Here is a 24221-nt window from a genome sequence, read left to right as displayed (position 1 = left end):
ATCAGCGGCGACCGGTTCGCTCCCAAGCTACGTTCCCTCCCGGCTGACCTCACTGCTGGAATTCAGTGTCGCCAGCACTTTTGTTTGTCTAAAGCCCGTGGATGTTGGGGTCTGGGGGGTGGGACCCGGGCCCCGCGGTATCTGCCGTTGTCTGTCTGTGGGAACGGGCAGGCTGCTTGGCACGGGGTCCACAACGTGACATTGAACAGAAAGGAAGAAAAGAGAAGTAGGTTAGGAACCGTGATGCGCACACACACGCAAGCCTGCACGCACACACACACACGCACACGCACACACTCAAAAAGAAAGGAGTAAAAATGACCAAAAAGGGCACGGCTGGCTGTGTGTATGTGTGTGTATCATGTGTGCGTGCGTGTGACAGTGAAACAGTGTGCACTCTGTGTGTGAGCAGTGAGAGAAATAGCATGCGCTGACGTCAACAAGATTTGTGTGGAGCGAAAAAGAGACGACGACAAGGTCAAGCAGGGGGGGGGTGGTGGGGGGGGGGTAGGTGTGCGAAGGTGTGAATGTGTGTGTGTGCGTGTGTCTGGGGGGGGCGGGAGGGGGGCACTGTCACCATCTAATAACTCCTGACGGGTTTCTTGGTCAACAATTTCTCTGGCCTACTTCCCCCCTCGAATTTCCCTGCTAATACGGACGACCATGAAGACGACAACACTGCAGCTGTAGGCCTACACCGGCGCTCACCTGTCGTCTATTCAATGGGTTATAAAGTGGGTTAATAAAGTGGGTTTATTCTACTGGTAAACTAAACATTGCAAACACGGCGAATTCCCGCCTCTGCATGTAAGTCGGTTAATGCTCAGTGAATCCCTCAAACCCCAAACATTAACATGTTTGCCTGTCCACTCCCCTGATTTACTTTCTGCGTTGGATGGGCGTGTATCTGTGCGCGTGCATGTGTGGGATGGGGATTTATGTATTTGGGGGCATAGTGTGTGTGTGTGTGTGTGTGTGTGTGTGTGTGTGTGTGTGTGTGTGTGTGTGTGTGTGTGTGTGTGTGTGTTTGCGTGTGTCTGTGTGTGTGTGTGTCTGTATGTCGGTTTGTGGGTGCGGAGCCAGGCTAAACCAGATATGTGTGCGTTTTTGGAATGGATGTGTTGTAGGTGTATGCAATGGTGTTTGTGCATGGGATGGGGCTGTGTGTGTATGCATTGGTGTGTGTGTGTGTGTTTGTGAGTGTGTGGTGGGTGTGTAGGTGGTTACTTCACCTCTGCTGTCGTAGCAGTCTAACATTCAGTGCGATAGTCATCCAGGACATTTTTCTTAGCCGCAGCATCGGCCTGAAGAGAGTGTTTCTAAACCTTGGGTCAGGGCCTCTCTTGAGGCCATCTGATTTGCATATGTGGTCACAGAAGTTGTGATGGACCAGAGTTAGATATTTAATGCTACATTTTTTATTCAAAAAATAATTGAAAGCAATCATAAAGGTCCTGTATATAGGCTTATGATTCCCAGCTAACAACAAGCTACTCCTCACTTATTTTGATGCTTACCTTCAGTGAGACATAATCATTCATATTATGGGCAGATGTTGTTTGGGTTAAATCAATGCATGTGGAAGCACAGGCACAACCAATGGGATCTCGGGCCCATAAAAGGTTGGGAACGACTGGCTTAAGGCTCATTGAAACGCATAAATTGGCAGAAGGCCTATTCTCTTTAATATTTATATTTACTAAAATTGGATTGACTACAAAGAGGCAACAATTTCAAAACAGATTGATTGGTTGATTCAATACATTGTTCAGATGGTTTAAAGTATTATAAACATAGCATGGATTTATTAAAAATAGACATGATTGAAACACATTAAATATGCTGCATTCGATACAAATTTTGTATTGAAGGTGGCATGCTAGGAAGACATTTGAAATAACAAAGACTATGACTGAATAGAAGTCATTATAAATATCACGTGTTGGTGATTTATTATTCAAGAGGTTTAATATACATTGTAATATTTGAATAATCATACAAGAGCCATTTATTTATGAACAAATTACAAATTCTGTTTTCTCTATCACACCTTGGGCCTTAATCGCCTAGCAGCCATCTTGACTCTGCATGCTAGCTGGTTGGGGGAAATGAATGTGGAATTCTGCATTCAGTTTCCCGGCCCAGCTAGCGTTTGGAGCCAAGATTGAACAAAGATGGCCGCTGGGGAATGAGGCCCATTCTGTTTAAATGTACAATAGTTTCTCTCTCCCACCGCTGGCCCCAATAGCAGCTTTGCAACCTGGCAAGACTTTGCAGTACAACGTAGAAACAAGACTTTGAAGTACAACGTAGAAACATAGAAACAAGACTGTGCAGTACAACGTAGAAACAAGATGAGTGATTCCCAGAAAAACAAGCCCCTAAAAAACCAGCAAGGAAACACAGCAGGTACCTTACAGCTCCACAGGAGAGGCGGGAAAACAAACTGATAAAAAGAGGTCAACAAAGAAGGGAAAGACCAGAAGAGGTGTGGTAGTAAGAAAGAAAGATAATAATAAACAACCAAATATAAAACATGTCATCGTCGAATGGCCTGGACACAAAGCTGTTGTGTTTTTCTCACTTTGTCCATTTACATGGCAATTTCAAAATAAAAGTCCTTCCCTAAAAAGTGTTTATTTTCCAAAGAATGCAGGCCTTTAGTTTCCGTAAAACGTCAAAAGATAACGCTGATGCCACAGTGTGAAAAAAAAGCGGGCCTCCATTTAAAATAAACTATAAAATATTAACGTGACGACAAACAGGTGGGGGAGAGGAGGGCTTAAGCACCTGCCTCATGTAATTAAATATCCACACATTATTATTATTAATATAATTATTTTTACTGGGAAGAAAATATATTGTAATCCCCCAGTGAGTCCATAGGGTTTGTCGATGCGTTTAAAAAAGAGCAAAACGCCTATCCCCCCTCCCTCCCTCCCACCCTACCATCCAAGAGCATAAACACACAAACAAACACACTTTTAACACGCACATAAAGTTCCTTCTACAACAAGATAAAAAATAAACTTAAGGCACAGAAAACAATAACAACAGCAAAACAAGAACACATACATTTTATACAATGCTGCATATTTCTCCCGACAAAGGCACCCCCACATAGAAGGTTAAGGTGAATCTTCATCTCAAGTAAAATAAATTTCTTTGCTGTTTATTTCATTTAGTGTGTATTTTATACAGTGCAGATTATATGGGCTTTGATTAAATAAGTGTGTGTATTGGAGTTGCTTCTGTGTGTGTGTGTGTGTGTGTGTGTGTGTGTGTGTGTGTGTGTGTGTGTGTGTGTGTGTGTGTGTGTGTGTGTGTGTGTGTGTGTGTGTGTGTGTGTGTGTGTGTGTGTGTGTGTGTGTGTGTGTGTGTATACGTGTGTTTGCCGGCGGTACTGTTTATTGTTTTTTTGCTTTGTATTAGTCGCCCCCTTGTGTCCATTTACGCTCATTGCCGGTCTCTGCTTAACGCGGCCGTTGGCGTGGCCGTTGATGTGACCGTTGCCATGGCGACCGCGGGGTCTTTGGCGCCTCGTGCCACACAGTAGTTCGGCCGCTCGGAGGGAGAGAAGCCCGGCAGACACACACATCTGTAGGACCCCGGGGTGTTGATACACTTGGCGTTTTTGCACAGAGACATGCGGCGGTTGAGCTCCGAGCACTCGTTCACATCTGGGGAGATCGATACAAACAGATCCAGCGACAATCCATCAATACAGATCCATAGAAATAGGTTTTTAAAAAAACAACATTTTATGCAATTTCAAAATAATTGAGGGAATTTATGAACAGAGGTCAGAAAAAGAAAATGCGGGAGCGAGCCACATGATCAGAACTGTGAACTGACAAAAAACAAGAGGATAAAGTTGTATTGAAACTACTTAAACACAAACAGAGTTTTCATGGACATGTTGAGGTCATTTGAGATCATTTTATTAAAACCCTGAATCAGTTTTTGTTTTTATGTTATTCACCCTTCTACTATCCGTGGATGGTACTTCCTGTTCTAAACACTGTAGTACATGATCCTGCTATAACTATTCAAACCATATATATATATATATATATGTATATATATATATATATATATATATATATATATATATATAACATAATACTACTCCCTGCATCCTACCCATAATGCAGCAGCAGCTTACCAATGCAGGCCATGCGTGACATGTCCAGGGTGTAGCCGTCGAAGCAGTCGCAGGTGTAGCCCTCCTGCACGCGCACGCAGCGGCCGTTCTCACAGCCGTTCAGGATCCCACACTCCTCCGCACGAAGGCCCTCAAACGCATCGTAGGGGTCTACGGAGGGGAGGAGGAGAAGGAGGTGGAGTGGGTGGAGGAGGTGAAGGTGAGGGTCTGGAGAGGGATGACCCTTCTATCTTTCTGATGAGACGTTAAGACCTTGAGGTGTACTGGTCCAATTATTCCTAACATGGCTCTTGTACCAACATAGCCACCTTGGTCCCCTGTTCTCTAATGGATAGGTGAACTCCCCACCTCTCCACTGTGACAGCCGGTGCGTGGCTCTCACAGCGGAGCAGTTGAAAGGAGCCGGTGAAGAAGGGTTTGGACCACTTCATGAAGTAACCGCATTCACCACCAGATGGCAGCAAAACACTTTCACAAGGGATCCCAGAAACCCATTTTACACACAAACACACAGATAAAAACACATAAAAACACACACACACACACACACACACACACACACACACACACACACACACACACACACACACACACACACACACACACACACAAACACACACACTGCCTGTATAGATTTTGAATGTCAGTTGTTATTTCTGAACTAACAAAAGATCCCACTCCAAATTGAAATCCAAACCGAGCTCCACTGAAAAAATGCTCACCTTAACTTCCCCCAACAGTAAAGTCCCTAACTGCTTTAAAAAGAGAGTGTGTCCCTGTGTGGCAGATGTGTAGAGTGTGATATCCACCAAGCCCACCCTGAGGGGGTTCTTACTGACGATCAACACAAATCTAGACCTCAGAGGGTGAGACGCTGTCAACACCAGCAGAACGGCGCCATCAGACCACCTCAGGCTCTGACGCTGCTCCACCTAACCAATCTCCCTCGGACCGCTTCCTCGAACCTCACGACATTCCCGTAACAGGGAGCGGCGTTGTGACGCCGGAGGCCCCGGAGACGAACTAAACTCCGGAGGACGAAGGCGGCAGACGGCACTCACCCTCCTCATCCTCGCTGTGGTACATGGGCACCAGGGCCTGGTCCTGGTTGGGCTGGGGAGCGTAGTAGAGCCGCGAGGAGGGGTAGTCCTCCCGCGAAGCCTCCTCCTCCTCCGGCCGGGGCTCGTAGGAGTGCACGGGTCCCGACACCAGGGCGTCGCGCCCGTACGGCCGGCGCCCGCCGCTGAGGGGGAGGTTACACATGGAGGCGTAGTCCTCTGGGGAGGGGAGGGGGGGCCGATGGGAAATAGGATGAATTCCATTACCCCGTCGGCCCGTAGGGCATGAGTTTTATCAAAGTTTATAGTTGCTATACCGAAACACAATTTCTGCTTCCTTTGAGTCTGACCCCTAGCTTCCAAGAGAGAGAGAGAGAGAGAGAGAGAGAGAGAGAGAGAGAGAGAGAGAGAGAGAGAGAGAGAGAGAGAGAGAGAGAGAGAGAAAGTGAGAGAGCGGAGAGAGTGAGAGAGAAAGAGAGAAGGAGAGCGAGAGAGAGAGAGCAAGAGCGAGAGAGAAGAGATAGAGGAGAGAGACAAAGAGAGAGAGAGAAAGGTGGAACAAAACAGCAAATCTAGGATATTTAAATATTAATATATATTAAGACATCCTGAATTGCCCTCCCGGGGTTAATAAAGTCTTATCCTATCTAATCTAATTTACTCTGAGACAGACAAGGAAAGGAAGGGAAGAGATTGAATACCCTTTAGGAACGCTGCGAAGACTTAATGTTCTAAGTTGAGACGGGACGATGGGATATAAGCAGGGAGAAAAGTGCAACAATTTGGCCGTTCTGAGACGCTTCTACAAAGACTTTGAATGTCAAGGCAAAGCCAGAGCGGTGCTAAACGATCGTCAGGACATGACCTCATTGTGGCTTAATGAGGGGATGATGGTTCCGTCCAAATGCCAGCCGTGTTAGACAGGATTTAAACTAATGAAACACTGGCAGAATTTAAACGAATGAAACGCCGCCTCCGGCCATGTGCAGGAGCGGAGAGTTTGGCTAGCGAGAAGCTTCACCTTAAGAAAGGTGGATGTTTCAACTTGACTAAACACATGCTCGACGCAGCAGAGGCTCAAGATGGTACTTGAGGCCCACGTTTAGGCCCCAGAGTTCCTAAAAGCATAACCAGATGCCGTGTAGCCTGTTTACTAAAGAGACACTAGCAGGTTGGCCTCAGAAGGTTATTTGCGTTTAAAGATGCAGCAAATCAAGGTATGTTAATGCCCGATGCTAGCACAAGAGTAGATGTCGAGTATTATGGAGATGTCGAGTGATATTGCGGTGTGGCAGAGAACCTTCCCAACATTAACTAACCGGGGTTGCCAAACTGCAGAAGGCTCCTTTCAGGACCATAACGGTCGGTGATCAAACCATCGCAACCATTGCTCCGGATAAAACACCCGTAACCAATGTCATTTATTAGAATGATTTTGTCCACCAACTCCGCAGTGACCGGCGCACATTGATTCAAGGGGAAGAAAATTATATTTTCATTGTTTATCCTCATGGCAGGCACGCTCACGGCAAATTCCCTTTTGCAAATCGAAACAACAAATTGAGTTTGACAATTCTATTGGGAACAGATGCTCCAGCGCAGCCAGACGACACGGTGTTCGAAGGTCTGATCACAGGCAGGTTTTGACCTTTTAAGAGTAGCTACGCGCCAGATCACCGCTGTGAGTCTGTCTCCGTCTCGAGGTTAACGTCGTGTACATCGTGGCAGAGGTCCACCGACAGCAGGTCCCAGCCCGGGTGAAATGTGTACCTGTGTTCTTGGGGGGGCAGAGGGCACAGTCCATGCCCCAGGCGTCGCCGTACAGGCAGCAGCACTCCGTGTAGGTGGTCCTCCTGGTGGGGGAGGGGCCTGTGGAGCTCAGGGGCCGCGTGCAAGTCATGGATGATGTCACTTCCTGCCAGCAGATGCCCTGGTAGTCGATCTGCTTAGCATCACGGTGCTCTGTATGTGGCGGCAGACGGGAACATGTCCATTAGGGCACATAAGTACACACACATGGGCACATATGTGTGTCTTAGAGTACCATATTAAGCACTATATAAATTTCATTTATTATTCTACACACACACACACACGGTAACACGAGTACATACACACACCTGGGAGCATACGTGTATACACATGGGCACAAACGAGGGCATGGGCACACACACACGTGCACACACGTACATACACACACACACACACACAGAATACGTACATACACTATGTAGCAACTATGTAGTATCTACAGTATGTAGTATGTATGTAGTACCTATGTAGTGTTGGTCTAGTATGTATGTAGTATGTATGTGGTATCTATGTAGTATGCATGTAGTGTGTGTGTAGTATCTATGTAGTATCTATGTGGTATGTATGTAGTATCTATGTAGTATCTTTGTGGTATGTATGTAGTATCTATGTAGCATGTATGTAGTATCTATGCAGCATGTATGTAGTATGTATGTATTATCTATTTAGCATGCATGTGGTATATATGTAGAATGCATGTAGTATCAATGTGGTATGTATGTAGTATCTACGTAGCATGTGTGTAGCATGTATGTAGTTTGTGTGTAGTATGTATGCAGTGTGTATGTAGCGTGTGGGTCCTACCAGCCACGTCCGGGGGGAAGACACAGTGGTTGCCATGGGGGTCCAGCACCATGGGGTGTGTGCAGAAACACATGTAGGTACCATCTGTGTTCAGACACTCCCCGTCCACACACACCGAGTCATCCTCACACTCATTGATGTCTGGAGGAGGCAGAGGAGGGGGGGAGGGGGAGGAGTAGGATGAGAAGGAGCAGGATGGGAGAGGAGAGGGGAAGGAGAGGAGGTAAAGGGGGATGAGAAGGAGGAGAGGAGGGGAGAGGAGAGGAGAAGGAGGAGAGGAGATATGTTAGAAGCACAACAAGAAGTAGAGGAACGGAAGTAGATAGTAGAGGAACATAAACACAAGTAAACATACAATGACACAAACATCAAAACAGGCAAAGAGACACACACATTCCCTAAATGTAAAACACTTAAATACACAATCCTCTGAAAGAGCTACATTCATTCAGTTGGCTGAAGTTATTCCATATCTGCTAAATATTGACAAAATAATCAGATATTCTTTTCCTCTCACACACGCTAATTTCTTATACATACTTGTTTTGGTTTCTTTAACCGACCAGCGTATTGCGGCTAAACCTGCTGAAGATAGATTTCAAACATGCCCGGTCTACATCAGAAATACATGTCCCTCCTCCTAAGCGAAGGAAAACATCTGGACATATGGTCGAGACCCGCGCCAGACCTGGGACGGACCCGAGGCGGTTGCGCTTTTAATTATACTTTGACCTCTGGAGCCACGCGTATCCCACCTCAAACCCACGAGGGCCGTGTGCAAAAGCCCTGTGCGAGAGCTGTGCACGTGGACCGTGCATGATAGTTACTCACGAGCGCACAACCCAACCCTACATCACAGCACCCTGTTACTTCAGACACCCTCCCACCTCCTCCTACAGAAACCTGTGCTGATATTACTGATTCCTTACCCCTACCTGGCAACGTCTCCCCACTGTGATTTGTGATTAAGGACTACTACACAAATAACATGGAATTGACTTGACGTGGTTGCCAGGTATCCCCAGGCAGAGACAAGTTGACCTCAAGAAATTATTTTGAAATTTCCCCGCTCTGCCAGCGAGCGGTTTGTGGTAAATAGAAAGATAGTAATAGTATTTATAAATCTGGTGTCACGTGGAAACCCGCAGCGACGGAGAAAGCCTTTGGGATCCAGCTGTGTGCCGGGTCGTCCAGATGTGTCCAGGCTTGCTTCCTACATTAAGAGATTTTAAATACACTCTCATCGGTGATGGAGTGGCGGTCGCCGACCGCTGAGTGCAGCCCGCCCTGAGGTTGATCTCACAGGTCCTAAAACCGGCGGCTTGCAGCCTTCAGTAACATGGCATCATGTCCTGCTTCGGTACATGTTGCTCACAGATGAAGGAAAACACCACAATGACCCGACGTTACCCAGACGCACACTCAGACATTTACATAATTTACAGACTCACATCTACAAACTTTCTTTACAAGGTGAAGTTTATACTAATCAATTGAATCAACACATAATATATTTCGATATAAAGAAAGAGACCCATGGCTGACCTCTGCACTCCAGCTTGGCCAGGTCGTAGTCCTGTCCCGTCTGGCAGTAACACTCGTAGCTGCCCACTGTGTCCAGGCAGAAGCCCCCCTTACACACCTCCGGGCCGAACAGCGCACACTCGTCAGCGTCTAGACGCACATGGCGGAGGAGAGAAGACGTTCGACGTGCATCTTTTACCAATCGCTTGTTGTTGAGATCTCGATCTCTAAGATGTAACAGTCAAGCTCTTGACTATTAAAAATACAAAAAAGAGCCTTCTGCAAGTGCTTTGTCTGCCAAATGATGCTAAATGTCATCAAAACAAAGCATGTTGATGTGAAATACACACACGTTTCTAGGATGTACTATGTCTATCTCCGAGAGGTTGCTGTTAAGCACTCAAGAATAATGAGAGAGAATCCCACTAGAGTTGCTTTCTGAATCCTACAGCTACTCTAAACGTGTATTTAAGCTTGATCGAGCAGTTGTTTAGAAAACTTGATTGCATATCACTTGCCTTGTAGTTACTAAGATCATATGCTTTGATTGTTTTACGCCTCACTCGTGAGTCCCGTCGGGACTGAAGGAAACATCTCATAAATAAACTTCAATGTATCTAATAAGCTTAGAAATGGACTTGTTTTTTTTATGGATAAATAGATCTACATCTTTTCAAAACATTTGGAAATTAAATCAACCCCAAACTTTCAATAACATAAACAAAAATATATATGAATATATAGATGTATAAGTATTTACCTCTATAGCGGTCTGCTGTGGGCTCTCCGAACACCGGCTCCCCATGTGGAATGACCCCTCGCCCCGACGGGCACAGATGGTTAAACTGGTCTGAGAACAGCAGGGTACAGGTTCATAATGGTTACAATGAGTTATCAACTGGTTCAACTGGTCTGAGAACAGCAGGGTACAGGTTCATATGGGTTACAATGAGTTACCAACTGGTTCAACTGGTCTGAGAACAGCAGGGTACAGGTTCATATTGGTGACAATGTGTTATTTAACAGTTAAACTGGTCTGAGAACAGCAGGGTACAGGTTCATATTGGTTACAATGAGTTATCAACTGGTTCAACTGGTCTGAGAACAGCAGGGTACAGGTTCATATAGTTTACAATGTGTTTATTTAACAGTTCAACTGGTCTGAGAACAGCAGTGTACAGGTTAATATAGGATATAATGTGTTAATATCCTATATATTTTTAACTGGATATACTAGGCTGACACCATAAGGAAGGAGAGACCCTTGGTTATAGATAATATTGAATGTGCTTATTGAGTGGTAAACCTGGTCTGGTTAAACGGACACAATGTTTCAGTTAGCTGTGAAACACGTCCACTGCAGCACCTGTAGATCATACTATACTGAGTGTGCATGAGGACGACTCCTCACCGGTTCCGTTGACGGGACAGGGGTGGACCTCACAGTTGTCCCCCCAGCCGGCCCCCAGCGTGCAGCAGCACTCCTCGAGGGTCACGTGACTGGTCAGCACGCTCTCACACAGGTTCTCATCGTTCAGGCGGTAGTAGCACTCCTTGCGCTCCACCGCGGGCTCTGTGACCCGGACGGACATACAGGAGATGGAGTTAGGTTTACTCACTCACAGACACACGCAATGAGACAAGTGCATAGACACACACACACACACGCACACACACACACACACACACGCACTCTGTGCGTTGACTGTGAGCAGGTGCAAACAGAGGTAGACAGGATTGGGATGAAGAAAACAAGTGAGGACAGGTCTAGACGGGTGTGGACAGGTGTAGACAGGTGAAGGCGGTTCAGGACAGGTGAGTCTGTGGTCTCACCTGTGGCCAGTGGGCTGCACGTGGCGTTCATGGTGTTGTACTCGTGTCCGTCGGGACACGTGCAGAGGAAGCTTCCCTCGACGTTCTCGCAGAGCGCCTCTCCGCACACAGCGCTGAGCAGCTCACACTCGTTCACATCTGGAGGGAGGGAGAGGGAGGGAGAGGGTGGGAGGGAGGGGGGGAGGATATTACAAGGGCCATCACGTCATTGTGTGTTGTTATTAACCTCGATAAGAACAAAGAAAGAGGGGGAAAGAGAGAGCGCGAGAGATAGAGGGAGATAAAGGACGGCCAGCGGTTCGAGATGGAGCACGTCGTTAGGACACAATGTGACGTAGTATTTGTACACAAACAGCCACACATGTGATGTAGCATTTTATGCCGAGAGGGAAAACGTGAGGAAACAACCGGGAGAACAGGGGGGATGGAGAGGAAGAAGAGGAGAAGTAGAGGAGTAGAGGAGAGAGAGGAGGAGTAGAGGAGTAGAGGATAGAGAGGAGGAGTAGATGGAGAGGAGGAGAAGGAGAGGAGGAGAGGATAGAGAGGAGGAGAGAAAGAGAGGTGGAGAAGGAGAGGAGGAGAGGATAGAGTGAAGGAGTGGACGGAGAGGGTAGAAAGAGGGGAGGAGAAGGAGAGAGGATGGGCTTCAAAAAACCTGCAATTATTCTGAACGAAAAGAAAAACGCATGCACAGCGTGTGTGTGTGTGCATTTTCCATACATGAACACACGCATGCATGGGCACACATACAGAGACGCACACCATTGAATATGGACCAGCACATTTTACAACGCATCTTACGACAGTGATTAACGTGGGCTTTTGTGTGCGTGTGTGTGTGTGTGTGTGTGTGTGTGTGTGTGTGTGTGTGTGTGTGTGTGTGTGTGTGTGTGTGTGTGTGTGTGTGTGTGTGTGTGTGTGTGTGTGTGTGTGTGTGTGTGTGTTTGTGTGTTTGTGTCTGTGATCCGCGTTTCATTCGCATCCTGGTGTGCACATGTTGGAACATAAATCTTGGTGAGCCAAAGCAGTATCTCTGAGCTCAGACCCGAATATGTTTACAACCTCTTTGTGACTCTGTTTGTGTTTGTGTGCGCGTGTGTGTGCGTGTGTGTGTGTGTGTGTGTGTGTGTGTGTGTGTGTGTGTGTGTGTGTGTGTGCGTGTGTGTGTGTGTGTGTGTGTGTGTGTGTGTGTGTGTGTGTGTGTGTGTGTGTGTGTGTGTGTGTGTATGTGTGTGTCAATATGTGACTTGTCTCTCTGTCTGGTGCATGTCTGTTGGCGTCTGAGCATGTGTGTTTGTGTGTAAAAAAAGAAAAAAGAAGCTTGACATGGGCTTGCTTCCCACATCTGCTCTCCAGTGTTGCTATCCCAGACGACACAAACCAGAAGGAAACTACACGGACCAAGACTAGCATGGAACACAGGGTTAAAGAACCTTCTGGAAGGAAACTACACAGACCAGGATCAGCATGGAAAACAGGGTTAAAGAACCGCCTCCCTCGGACTAGGTCCGAGGTCTCTATGTCCTCTGTCCTAGACATGAATCTAGTCGGGCCTTCAGGTGGACCACGCTGCCCACCTTCACAGTAGCGGCCGTCCTGGACCTCCTGGTAGCCCTGGTCACAGGCACACCTGTAGCGGCCCTCCATGTTCTCACAGAAGCCGTGGGGACCGCAGGGGGACTCTAGAGCAGCACACTCGTCCACGTCTGTGGACACACAACATAGGGGGTTGGTGCGCTCAATACTGACCAGGTACATGTCCTTCAACAGCACTTTTCTTCTAAGGCGACCTACAGTGTATTCAGGGAGGGGGTTTGCTCAAGGGTAGCTTGCCTCACAGGTTAGACGTGGATATTGGGGTTTGAACCCAGACACTGGCAGTAAAACATTCATCCTCCCATGCACACTACATGTTGGTCAAGTGGATCCTGATCATTACTCTCCCATTCAGAACAGCTATCAGCAATTCAATTAACCACATCCTGTCCTGGTTGGTTTCTGTATCTCTGTCTCACAGCAATCACATGCATCCATAAATTCACCTTCATAAAATGAGAAATACACACACGCACACACACACACACACACACACACACACACACACACACACACACACACACACACACACACACACACACACACACACACACACACACACACACACACACATACACACACACACACAATAAGCATCAATTCAGTTTGCTGTTCGTCACTTTTCAGGAGGGTGACAAGAAATGACACGCGAGGAAGAAAATGAAAGGCAAGGTGGTAATCCAAGGTGACAGACAAGAGTGACAGAACGCTAGGTTAACGCCAGCGGTAATAGAAGCAGAACAGATGCGGAACAGGAGATAAAACAACACTCACTTTCTCTCTCTTTCATACACACACACACACACACACACACACACACACACACACACACACACACACACACACACACACACACACACACACACACACACACACAGACAAACACGCACACGCAAGAAAAATGGTAACAAATTCAGATCGGCGAGATATAGAGATATATCACCAAAGAAAGCCACCTGTGTGCACACAGACACAGACACAAACACAGATACAGACACACACAGATCCCCAATAACATCCATAAATCCCAACTCAGAACAGAATGAAGACCCTTCTAGTCTAGACTCTTTGGTCCTTCTTCCCTTCAATCCTTGCTTCCTTCCTTCTTTATCAGTTTCTGTCTCTCTTTCTTTATTTCTCAATGTCTTATTTGCCCTTTCTTAATATCTTTCTTTCTTTTTTTCATGATTCAGGTTATACTACTTTGAAGAGTTTAACACTTTGAATCGTTTAACATTTCAGACATGCACGCAGAGTGTGTGCATGTGTATGCGCGCGTGTGTGTGTGTGTGTGTGTGTGTGTGTGTGTGTGTGTGTGTGTGTGTGTGTGTGTGTGTGTGTGTGTGTGTGTGTGTGTGTGTGTGTGTGTGTGTGTGTGTGTGTGTGTGTGTGTGTGTGTGTGTGCGTGCGTGCGTGCGTGCGTGTGTGTGTGTGTGTGTGTGTGCACCTCACCATCGCATGTGTCTGTGTTGGGGTTCAGCTCGAAGCCAATGTCACACACACACTGGTACGATCCCTCCGTGTTCGCACACACACCGTTGGGGGCGCACAGGTCTGGCTCGTCCACACACTCGTTCACATCTGGAGAGAGGTAGAGGTAGAGAGAGAGAGCGAGAGCGAGAGCGAGAGCGAGAGCGAGAGCGAGAGAGAGAGAGAGAGAGAGAGAGAGAGAGAGAGGTGAAACACATAGAGGGGTATATAGAGAGCGAATTTGAGAGAGGTAGAGACATGAATAGACAGAAAGGAAGAGATAGAGAAAGAGTGAAAGAGAGAGGGAGAGAGAGAGTGTCAACTACAGTCCTATATGTTTCATATGTTTGTTTTTTGCATAACCCCTTAGCTTTGTACAAGTATGAACATGTTTTAAACAATTGAATGTCAAAGCCAAAGCACAGGTCCCTCACCCAGACAGCTGGTGGAGTTCATCTGCTGGTATCCCAAGGGACAGGAGCAGTGGTAGGAGCCCACGTCGTTCACACACCTGCCCACGCCCTCACACACTCCCTCCTGCTCCACACACTCATCCACATCTAGATGCAAAGCACGCACCCACACACACACACACACACACACACACACACACACACACACACACACACACACACACACACACACACACACACACACACACACACACACACACACACACACACACACACACACACTCAGTGATCTAAGTATCATACCGTATCAAATATAATGCAAATATCGTGAAGAGAAATGCATTGCTCATGGTGCAAACAAGACGAATATGTGTTATATATAGAACCAGAACTGTTGCACATGAAGATGTAAATTCATAAACACATACAGATGCATACACTGACGTGAACACATAGATGACCATAAATAAAAAAACTTTCAATACGCAAACACATATAGCAGACATGGTAGTAAATGCTGAGTGCATACATTTAGGCAAAGATGACACATAACACATCGATTCTAAACCAGAGATAAACACGTACACACTCGTGGGTGGGTGGTACTCGTCTACCACCCACTAAATTGATACATCAAACACATGCACCCATACAGAAACACATGCAAACAGCAACACCCACATGCACACAGTAACAAACACCCACACCCATACATCAACACAGAGCCACAGTAACAGGTAGCGCCACGGCAACAGGAAGCGCCATGGCAACACGTAGCGCCACGGCAACACGTAAAGCGTGGCAACACATAGCGGTGGCTTTATTTTGCGGCGGGGCAGGGATCCTGTTCATGGCCCGGTGTTGAAGCCGCTGGGCGAATTTAGTTTCGTAATTACAAACAATGTGTGCTGTCGAAAGTTTAATGGACGCCATAAAACCACAAGTGCGTGTGTCGTCTTGTGAATCGGTAACCGACTTCCACATCTGGCCCACAGACAGACGGGGCGACGGGGGGGAGAGGTGATGTCACAAACGCCATCGGGATACATGTGTTGAATTATATAAATCATGCACCTTGCTCAACACGCGACGAAAGCGCTGTCTTGAATGTGTGCGTGGGTGTTTACCTCGGTGTGTGCGTAGGCATGCGTGCGCACGTGAATCCACACTTGTGTGTGCGTGCATAGGCCCTGCGTGCGTGTGCATGCGTGCGTGTGCATGCGTGCATGTGCATGGACGCCTGTGTGTGTGTGCGTTTGCGTGGGACGCACCATCACAGTTGTCCCCAGTGGGTGAGGTTGTGAAGCCGGCGTCACAGCTACAGATGAAGGAGCCCTGGGTGTTCCGGCAATGACCCCTGGTGCACACCCTCTCGTCCTGGCACTCATCCACATCTGGAGAACGTCAAAGGAGAGCCTTAGAAGCATCTAGGGGCGATGAGAACCTTAGAGACATCTATTAATATGGCAAAAACTCGGAACAATATTCCCTATGCTGAGTTAAGGAACATCGACATCACAAAGTACCGTCTTCACTTTAAAGGTTAGAAACACCTTCTCATTCTGGTACTCATCTAAGTCTGGAGAAGAGGAGGAAGAACCTCAGAATCATGTAGAAGGTGGAGGACTTTCAACATTTGCCTCATGAAGAATATCAGGTTAGAGACACCTTCTCATCCTAGAACCTCAGAAACGTCTTAAATGGTCAACTTCAGGGAAGCTTTGTGTGGACCTCAGCTGGAACCTGCTGAGGAGGTTTGAACAGTCACTGGGTGAGAGGAAGACCAACCTTGGCAGGATTTCCCCTGGAGGCTCTGGAAGCCCTCGAAGCAGGAGCAGGAGAAGGAACCCTCAGAGTTGGTACAGACACCGTTGGAGCATGTCCGGTGGTCCAGACACTCGTTGATATCTGTGTGTGTGTGTGTGTGTGTGTGTGTGTGTGTGTGTGTGTGTGTGTGTGTGTGTGTGTGTGTGTGTGTGTGTGTGTGTGTGTGTGTGTGTGTGTGTGTGTGTGTGTGTGTGTGTGTGTGTGTGTGCGTGTGTATTTGTGTGAGTGAGAGGATGAGGATGGCACAGAGGAAGCAATCGGTTAGATTATGTGGTCAACAACAGGAAGGGAAGTATTTTGAGCAGAGCTGGGAAATAATTGGTCATATTTACAAGACGTATGCCTGGTACGAGCAGGCATCTGGAATAATTCTTGACACAAGGGTCAGACATGCATGAACACGCACACACACACACACACACACACACACACACACACACACACACACACACACACACACACACACACACACCCTAAGAAAGTGTGATTTCTTTGGGTCCGCCCCTGTCATCCTCCACATCTGCAGGAGTGGTTAGCTGCTCCTATAAACGGCGGTGTGGGCCACGACGCCTGGCCTAACTACTTCCTCTTGTCACCACCATCATCCGCTCGCCACCACCCTAGTGTGGCTTTGCCCTGCTCCGCCTCCCTCTTCTCCCTCCTCTCTCCTCCCCACTCCACCCTCTTCATCCCCCTTCTCCTCCATCTCTCGTCCTCTTCACCCTCTCACTCCTCTCCTCCTCATTGTCCTCCAACCTCCTCCACTCCCTCTCCTCCCTCCTCCTCCTCTTCCTCTCACTCCTCTCCTCTCCCACTGATCATCCTCTTCCTCTACTTCACCCCATGTGTAATATAAATTGATCCTCACTACTGAAAGACATCAGAGAAGAGACACACACACACACACACACACACACACACACACACACACACAAAAACACTGCTGGGGCCACCTACCCTCGCACTGCCCCCCCCGGCCGTGGAGGCCTGGCGGGCAGGTGCCACACCTGTAGGATCCCTGCATGTTGAAGCAGATCCCCGACGGACAGATTGTCCGGTTCACACACTCGTCAATATCTGGAGAGGAAACAAGGGGGGAAGGCTGTGTCAAACACGCTGATGTTATTTACTCCAGCTTGTGTAACAGGCTGTAATAAGACAGCTCATAGTGTTCCCTGCTAAAAGTGCTGTTCAAGCGGGTATACGTAGTTTTTTTGCTATGCTTGAGTGATTTTGGAAAATTCTTAAGTGAACCTAAAGCCACCACACTCATCGTAACACTAAGCTAAACACCAAAGTAAACACTTACCAAAACACCCGATCTAAACAAGAAACAACAAGAAACTAACCACTAAGCTAAACAAGAAACAATACTAACCTCAACACTTAATGGGACACTTCACCGATTTGCATTATGCTGTGTATCGTTAGAAACAGTCATATTTTTTCTTCCCCTGAGACGGGAGAGATCCATATCTACGTACCTCTGACATACTTAAATGACGTAAAATTACGATCTTTGCGTAATTTAAGGCAGGAAGTGTAGGGGGGCCTCTAAAAAACTACAAGCACATTACAGATCAGTGCCAGTGGGTGGGACTTAGGGGTGTATGGTATAAACGGTATAGAGAGTACACCGTTGTGAATTTGCGCTACGGTATGGACCCGCACCCGAAGGAAAACATTAGATGGAACACCGGGATGGTTGCTGTGCAAAAAGAGCACATTATCCACTGTTGACGGTTTTAGTTGACTCCTCCGCTCCTGAAAAACATATCCAGCACCGGAGAAGTCTCGCTCGCAATCGCAAACCTCGAGACCGACCCGTGCTGTTGTCCGACACAGTATTCTTTTTCACCCGTTTCATCCAAATTGTGCGGGTCACCCGTCGGGTACCCCAACCCGTGCAGGACTCTGGCCGAGATAACCCCCACTACGAGTCTTTACTTGTTGTGGAAGTACCAGACGTCTGAGAACCCGACGCAGTCTTTAATTCATAATATCATCTGGAGGTGCACACATCTTTTGGCCGTGATATAATATTATATTATATAGATACCTAAAAAAATATTATATTATTTAAATATAGAGCTCCGGGAGTCCGCAAACAGCAACAATAACTTATCCTCCATGCTGCAGTTCCCTCTGGACTGCAGGGAGTGAACGCTGATTGGCTGTTATGTCACGTCCCTCAGGGAGTGAATGCTGATTGGCTGTTATGTTACGTCCCTCAGGGAGTGAACGCTGATTGTCGTCTTCAATCCACAAGCGCCAAAAAGTCACTGTCTGCTTTTTCTCGGTCAAGAAGTCACCAAATTAGAAATGTATGTTACTATTCGACTAAATATATTACCCAATTTTAATACAGATTCATGTCTCCACCGGTGAAATTGTCCTTTAACTTAGCTAAGCACTAAAGTTAATACTTACACTTACACTGAAAAAACACGAAACTATACCCTAAACTAAACAAAACATAAACCAGAACCAAGTTAATGATTATAACAAATAGGTGCCAACCAGTCAGAAACCAGTCAGAAAGAGCTATTCCAATACAACAATCTTACTTCTATTACTGCTTCTAATAATCGTAATTGAAGTAGTAGTATATCAATAACTATAAATTACATTGGTAGCCAGACTTCCCCTACATCTTCCACTACTATTAATTATATTATTATAACTATTATAATATAATTAGTACAAATAATAATAAAATTGATACTGTTGAACTGTATTTGTCAGGCTCCTGACTAAGTGTGATAATGGGATGGCTCTGGTGCAGTACCTGTACAGGCTCCAGTGGAGGTGAGTCTGAACCCTCGCTCACAGCCCCGGCAGAAGAAGGACCCTTGGGTGTTGAAGCAGGTCTCCCCGTCCGGACACAGGCTGGGCGTCTGGCACTCGTCCAAGTCTGAATAAAGACGGGTCACACACTGTCATACCGTGCTTACAGAGAAAGCTACAAATACTGATGGGTGAACACTTACATGACTAAAAAAAACAAAAAATTATTGTGTAGATGGATATATTCTCTACTCTACTCTCTACTCTACATAGTTGTATCCTTATTTTATCTTTCGTGTCGGGACAAGGAGTGATATAGAGTAAACTATAGGAGTGAACCTCATTTACGGTTTTATGAGCACTAGTTTAGATTTCTACACCGCAGAGATTACACATCAGTCTGGAACGCCCGGACATTGCAAAAGTTTACTGGAACGACCGGAGTGATAAGTGAAAAGCATTCATCTCATTCCAGATGTGAAACACATGGGACACAAAATGATTCCTGGGAATTATTGTTGGCTGTTTGTATTTTACAAACTGTTTTACGACAGAGTTCTCTCTTTGCTGATGCGAAGCGCAGGCGGGGTCAAAGGTTAAAAAAAGTCTGCTGCCCCTAAAGTTTAGTTTGGTTGGCTTTTTTGTCGACCTGCTGGAGCAGCGATGTGGTTTCAATATTTCATAACATATCGAATATTCCGCCCTCCTCACCTTGGCATGATGGGCCGCTAGTCTTAATAATAGATAACATCCCAGCATACACGCCTGAATATAAATCTGATAAAAGTGGAAACAGATAACCAGGGAAATATAAATAATAAATAATATAATAAATAATATAATAATATAATAATATAATAAAACCTTGTTATTTTATCTGTCAATGCTATAAATAGATATTTTGTCTCGTGGTTCCTGGAGAAATAATCCAATGTTCTCATGCCTCCCCTCCACTGACGATTCTCTGGCTGTGTGTAGGGAGCGAAGGGGCGTTGGGGGGTTGGGGGGGAGGTGTTCCTATTGCACGTCAACACACTGTCTTGGACATTAATGGTCCCGCCGATCGCCACTAAAATAGTTTAGTTTGAATCACATGGTGTCTAGCAGCTTTTTGTATGTATTTTTGTTTGTTTGTGTGTTTGTGTACCGATGCAAGCAGTGCCCTCCTCGTCGGTGGTGAAGCCTGATTGGCAGACACACAGGAAGCTGCCAGGTGTGTTCCTACAGCGCCCCCTGGAGCACAGAGAGGGATTCTCCACGCACTCATCTATATCTGGAAGTACATTCACAAACACAGAAACAAATAACCCACAATCTCAATAAAAATATTTAGATTTTCCAGCAGTACAAATATGACCTCAAAACCAATTTGACCTTTGGGCCTCCAATTTTACACAGGTGGGGTTGGGGACTGGTCAAAAAGACCCCCAATTATATCACATGCTGGACAAAATCATCCCTCCACCACTTCACGTGGGGAGGAACATCATGTATTGATCTGGCAGGTGAATGAGTGAGGTTTCGGCGCGACCAACTTACCTACGCAGGTGGTGCGGGTGGTGTCCAGGCGGTGGCCCTCGTCGCAGTGGCAGGTGTAGCCTTCCACCAGGTTGTAGCAGATGCCCTTGCCGCAGATACGAGGGCTCACCATGCACTCGTTCACCTCTGGACCACAAAACAATGGTCATTCAATTCAGTCAATGCATGGTTTAAGGACCCACTGATTTAGTGGGGCTTCCTGCCAAAAAATCTCATATCTTTTTTTTTTTTTTACCACATTATCTTTCGAAGCTCCATGAACTTAGAAAGAAAATTCAGAGGTGTAGGATTGTCTAGTGGTAAGGGTGTTGACTCCCAGTTGAAAGGTGGGAGTCAACCCCAATGTCATCAATGAGCAAGATGGCCCGTAACCCCCTACCTGCTTCTTAATGAAATGTGACATGAGTCTCTTGGGGCAAAATCAATGCTAAGTGACTGAACAGAAGTAGTACTAGAAGTAAAGTTATAATAATAATAAATAGTAGTAGTAATTCAGCACTTATCTTCCTGTGCAAACTTTCAATGAAATCAGAGTTTCTCTTTCTTGAAATTCAATAATAGAAAGAAATAAATGTTTTAAGGTTTGGGTTTTAAAAAAATTAAATAACTCCAACAACCGCACACACACAAAAGCACACACACGGACACACACAACGACACACACACACACACACAACCACACACTGAAAGCAGCCTGAGGTTATGGACATTCGCCGAGCAAGAATTACCAAATATCCACTGTGGTTTTGTCAGTCTGCCCAACTATGGTAGCAAAGGTCCTTCCATCACAGCTCTCTTGCACTTCCTTCTCTCTCGCTCTCTCCCTTTCACCCGCTCCCTCTCCCTTCTGTGTCTATGCCCTGCTCTCTTTTTTTGGCCCTATTTCTCTCGACTGTCTCTCCTTTTTTCACCAGGATCAGAGTATAGATATTTTCAATTCTGACCTCGCAAGCCATCACCAATTACAGCCATGGATACAAGCTCCCACTGTTTTATTTGTCAGATCAAAGCTTTTTTTTAGTTTTTCTTTGAAGCATCCCATTGACCAACATTGGCCTAATGGACTACCGCCATAAGGACTACTACGATTTATGTTATTGACACCAAAATACGTTTAGAAGGGAAGCCAACAGCTTGTAAAAACAACCCGGCATAATTCCACAGGCTACACTACTCGTCTATGACGCTAAGTGTAGAGACAGCAGAGCAAGACCTCTAAATCCAACTAGCTATCAGTCCAAACCTAGCACTGGTGCTAAACACACACACTGATCATGGGCCTTATACCTGTTATGAAGGACCGGGGAAGACAAACAAGACGGCTCTATAGGAGGAGGACCAGGTCTTTCTCTCACCTGCTGACTGCGTAGGAGCGATGTCCTGTCCTGCGTTGGAGGGCAGCAGCTCCACCGGGGCAGGGGGAGAACTCCTCTCATACACCTCTGTGGGAGTCGAAGGAACCAGAATGGAAGAGACCCGGGAAAGATTGGCAGAACAGATAATTACACAAAGGATCAACTGTAAATATTTCATTTATAAACTTTCAAAGACATTTAACCACATGATGATACCCAACGTGACTTGTGACAATTAGAACCCACGGGGGGGAAAACGAAGAATAATTAAATTACGTAATTTGTACAAATTCTGATTGAATTCAATTTTTTTTGGATGTATATGCAGACGATGTTCATGTATTTATGACTGATACAGTAAACAATTAATTAATGTCTGTAGAGGAGAGGAGTTAGAAGGACACCTGGGTAGGCAGTCTCCATCTTGACAGTGAACACACCAGGCGAGAGCTGAGGTTGGATGGGGTCAACTAATGTCCTATCACTAACCCCGGTTAGCAGCTTCTTCAACAACAAGAAGACACACAACAACATGAACCCAGAGAAGAGCAACAGGTCAGAACGTTGACGTGAACGACACTATGTGTAACATACAAGGGCCATAACCCTTAGGAACTTCGGCAATGAGTGGCACTGATGACGCCATGCGAAACGTTGCGTAGAGATAAGCTTATTAGCGTTAAGCTAGCATGGCAGCTAGGTAGAATTTGAAAAAGAAAAGCGGGATGAAATAATAAAAAAAATATCTGATAACAAAGCAAGACTGATTTCCTTGGTGAATCAGAGGAAAAGTTTGAAAGTTGTTGAGCGGGAACCTTGGATGTTGTTGATGAAATCAGCAAGAAAGAAATAGATATGAATTGAATGCCATTTTGTAAAATAAGTTACAATCAGGTTTTTCAGTGGAAGCAGGGAGTGTTGCACTCTGGTATCCAAGTTAGATTTTGTCGATGTAGAGGCGCCGTGAAGCAGACAGGTATAGTCCGAGAGGCTCATTTGACATAGCACGTAGCTTGTTATACTGCCCATGGTCATGCTGTCAGACTGCTGATCTCATGCAGAGATGATGCCATCATTGGCAGGTAGCGCGCACATTTTCGTGCATGCACAAGTTCTAAAACATTAATAAATGGAAAAGGGCATTTGAATGACATCCTACCTGATCATCTGTAGGTGTAGCTACTAACCAAATAGAAAGAAAGGAAACAAGTTTATATTAATATTTATATAAAGGGAGAGACATATCATGTAATAACGTACGATGGTTCAGTAAGATTGAAATAGCTTCTGTTTCTTCTGAGCATTATCAGGAGGACAAAAGTGAAAAGTTACCAAGCACATGAATCGACTTGCATGTCTGTTGCAACACAGGTCGAAGGTCCGATTTTAACACCACAGATGTTGTCACTTCAGTGATGTCAGAAAACGGTGTTTCCTGCTGTAGCTGTGGTTTCATTAAATCATCAAGTTATTACCTCTTTTAGCCTGATAACATCTTTAATATCCAATGATTTTTTCGGTCACCAGATAAACAACCAAGATTTTTTTTTTATAGATGATGTTATTATCCCTAAAGCCCACCTCCACCGCTGCACATCTACCGCATCTCTGGCTCTCAGCTCGCTTGGAAGAGGTGCCAACCTGTCCTGGTGACGAGAGCCACATTAGGCTCCGGGTGGTGTCCAACAGGCTGTGTTACCCAGGCTACACAGCCTGGGTAAGGGACTGTCTGTCAGTTCCCTGTCTCCTCCGTCCTCCACGGTACCCTACCCCTCGATTACTCGTTGTTCCACGGCAGCTTAGCGGCCGTTTGGGACCAGGGGTTGGGACAGACACTCTGCCAGCCTTCCTCTCTGCCCACCGGCTGCCAAGCATGCCCGGAGTTATAACCCATAAGAGGAGCCGTACCACACAGACACACACACACACACAACACCGGACTACATGCATGCATATAAACACCCACAGGCAAACATACGTGCACAAACACACACACACAAACACAGACACACACACACACACACACACGGATGTACAG

General features: G+C 46.2%; 1 protein-coding gene across 5 annotated transcripts in view; it reads right to left on the bottom strand.

Moving 5' to 3' along the window:
* Positions 1-1410: 1410 nt before the first annotated feature.
* The window catches only part of ltbp1 (latent transforming growth factor beta binding protein 1), a 72231-nt gene continuing 49420 nt past the window's right edge, over positions 1411-24221 (bottom strand). The window contains exons 13-33 of one of the 5 annotated variants that reach the window (XM_056608798.1): positions 23343-23365; positions 22588-22687; positions 22184-22270; positions 20829-20954; positions 20437-20562; positions 19291-19416; positions 17460-17579; positions 16464-16583; positions 15947-16069; positions 14697-14822; positions 14245-14373; positions 12774-12902; positions 11197-11334; positions 10775-10936; positions 10124-10213; positions 9385-9513; positions 7840-7980; positions 6994-7185; positions 5227-5442; positions 4166-4315; positions 1411-3680 (exon numbers count right to left, since the gene is read on the bottom strand). In XM_056608798.1, the coding sequence (XP_056464773.1) occupies positions 3457-3680; positions 4166-4315; positions 5227-5442; positions 6994-7185; positions 7840-7980; positions 9385-9513; positions 10124-10213; positions 10775-10936; positions 11197-11334; positions 12774-12902; positions 14245-14373; positions 14697-14822; positions 15947-16069; positions 16464-16583; positions 17460-17579; positions 19291-19416; positions 20437-20562; positions 20829-20954; positions 22184-22270; positions 22588-22687; positions 23343-23365 (2777 nt within the window). In that variant the 3' untranslated portion in view covers positions 1411-3456. The remainder of the gene's footprint in view (positions 3681-4165; positions 4316-5226; positions 5443-6993; positions 7186-7839; positions 7981-9384; positions 9514-10123; positions 10214-10774; positions 10937-11196; positions 11335-12773; positions 12903-14244; positions 14374-14696; positions 14823-15946; positions 16070-16463; positions 16584-17459; positions 17580-19290; positions 19417-20436; positions 20563-20828; positions 20955-22183; positions 22271-22587; positions 22688-23342; positions 23366-24221) is intronic. The other 4 variants (XM_056608800.1, XM_056608799.1, XM_056608802.1 and 1 more) reach the window with 4 other exon arrangements.

The sequence above is a fragment of the Gadus chalcogrammus genome, chromosome 15 (genome assembly GCF_026213295.1).
Source record: "Gadus chalcogrammus isolate NIFS_2021 chromosome 15, NIFS_Gcha_1.0, whole genome shotgun sequence".
NCBI classification, from domain to species: Eukaryota; Metazoa; Chordata; class Actinopteri; order Gadiformes; family Gadidae; genus Gadus; species Gadus chalcogrammus.
Note: the sequence above shows the minus strand (reverse complement) of the source record. Positions and strands in the feature narration are given on the sequence as shown.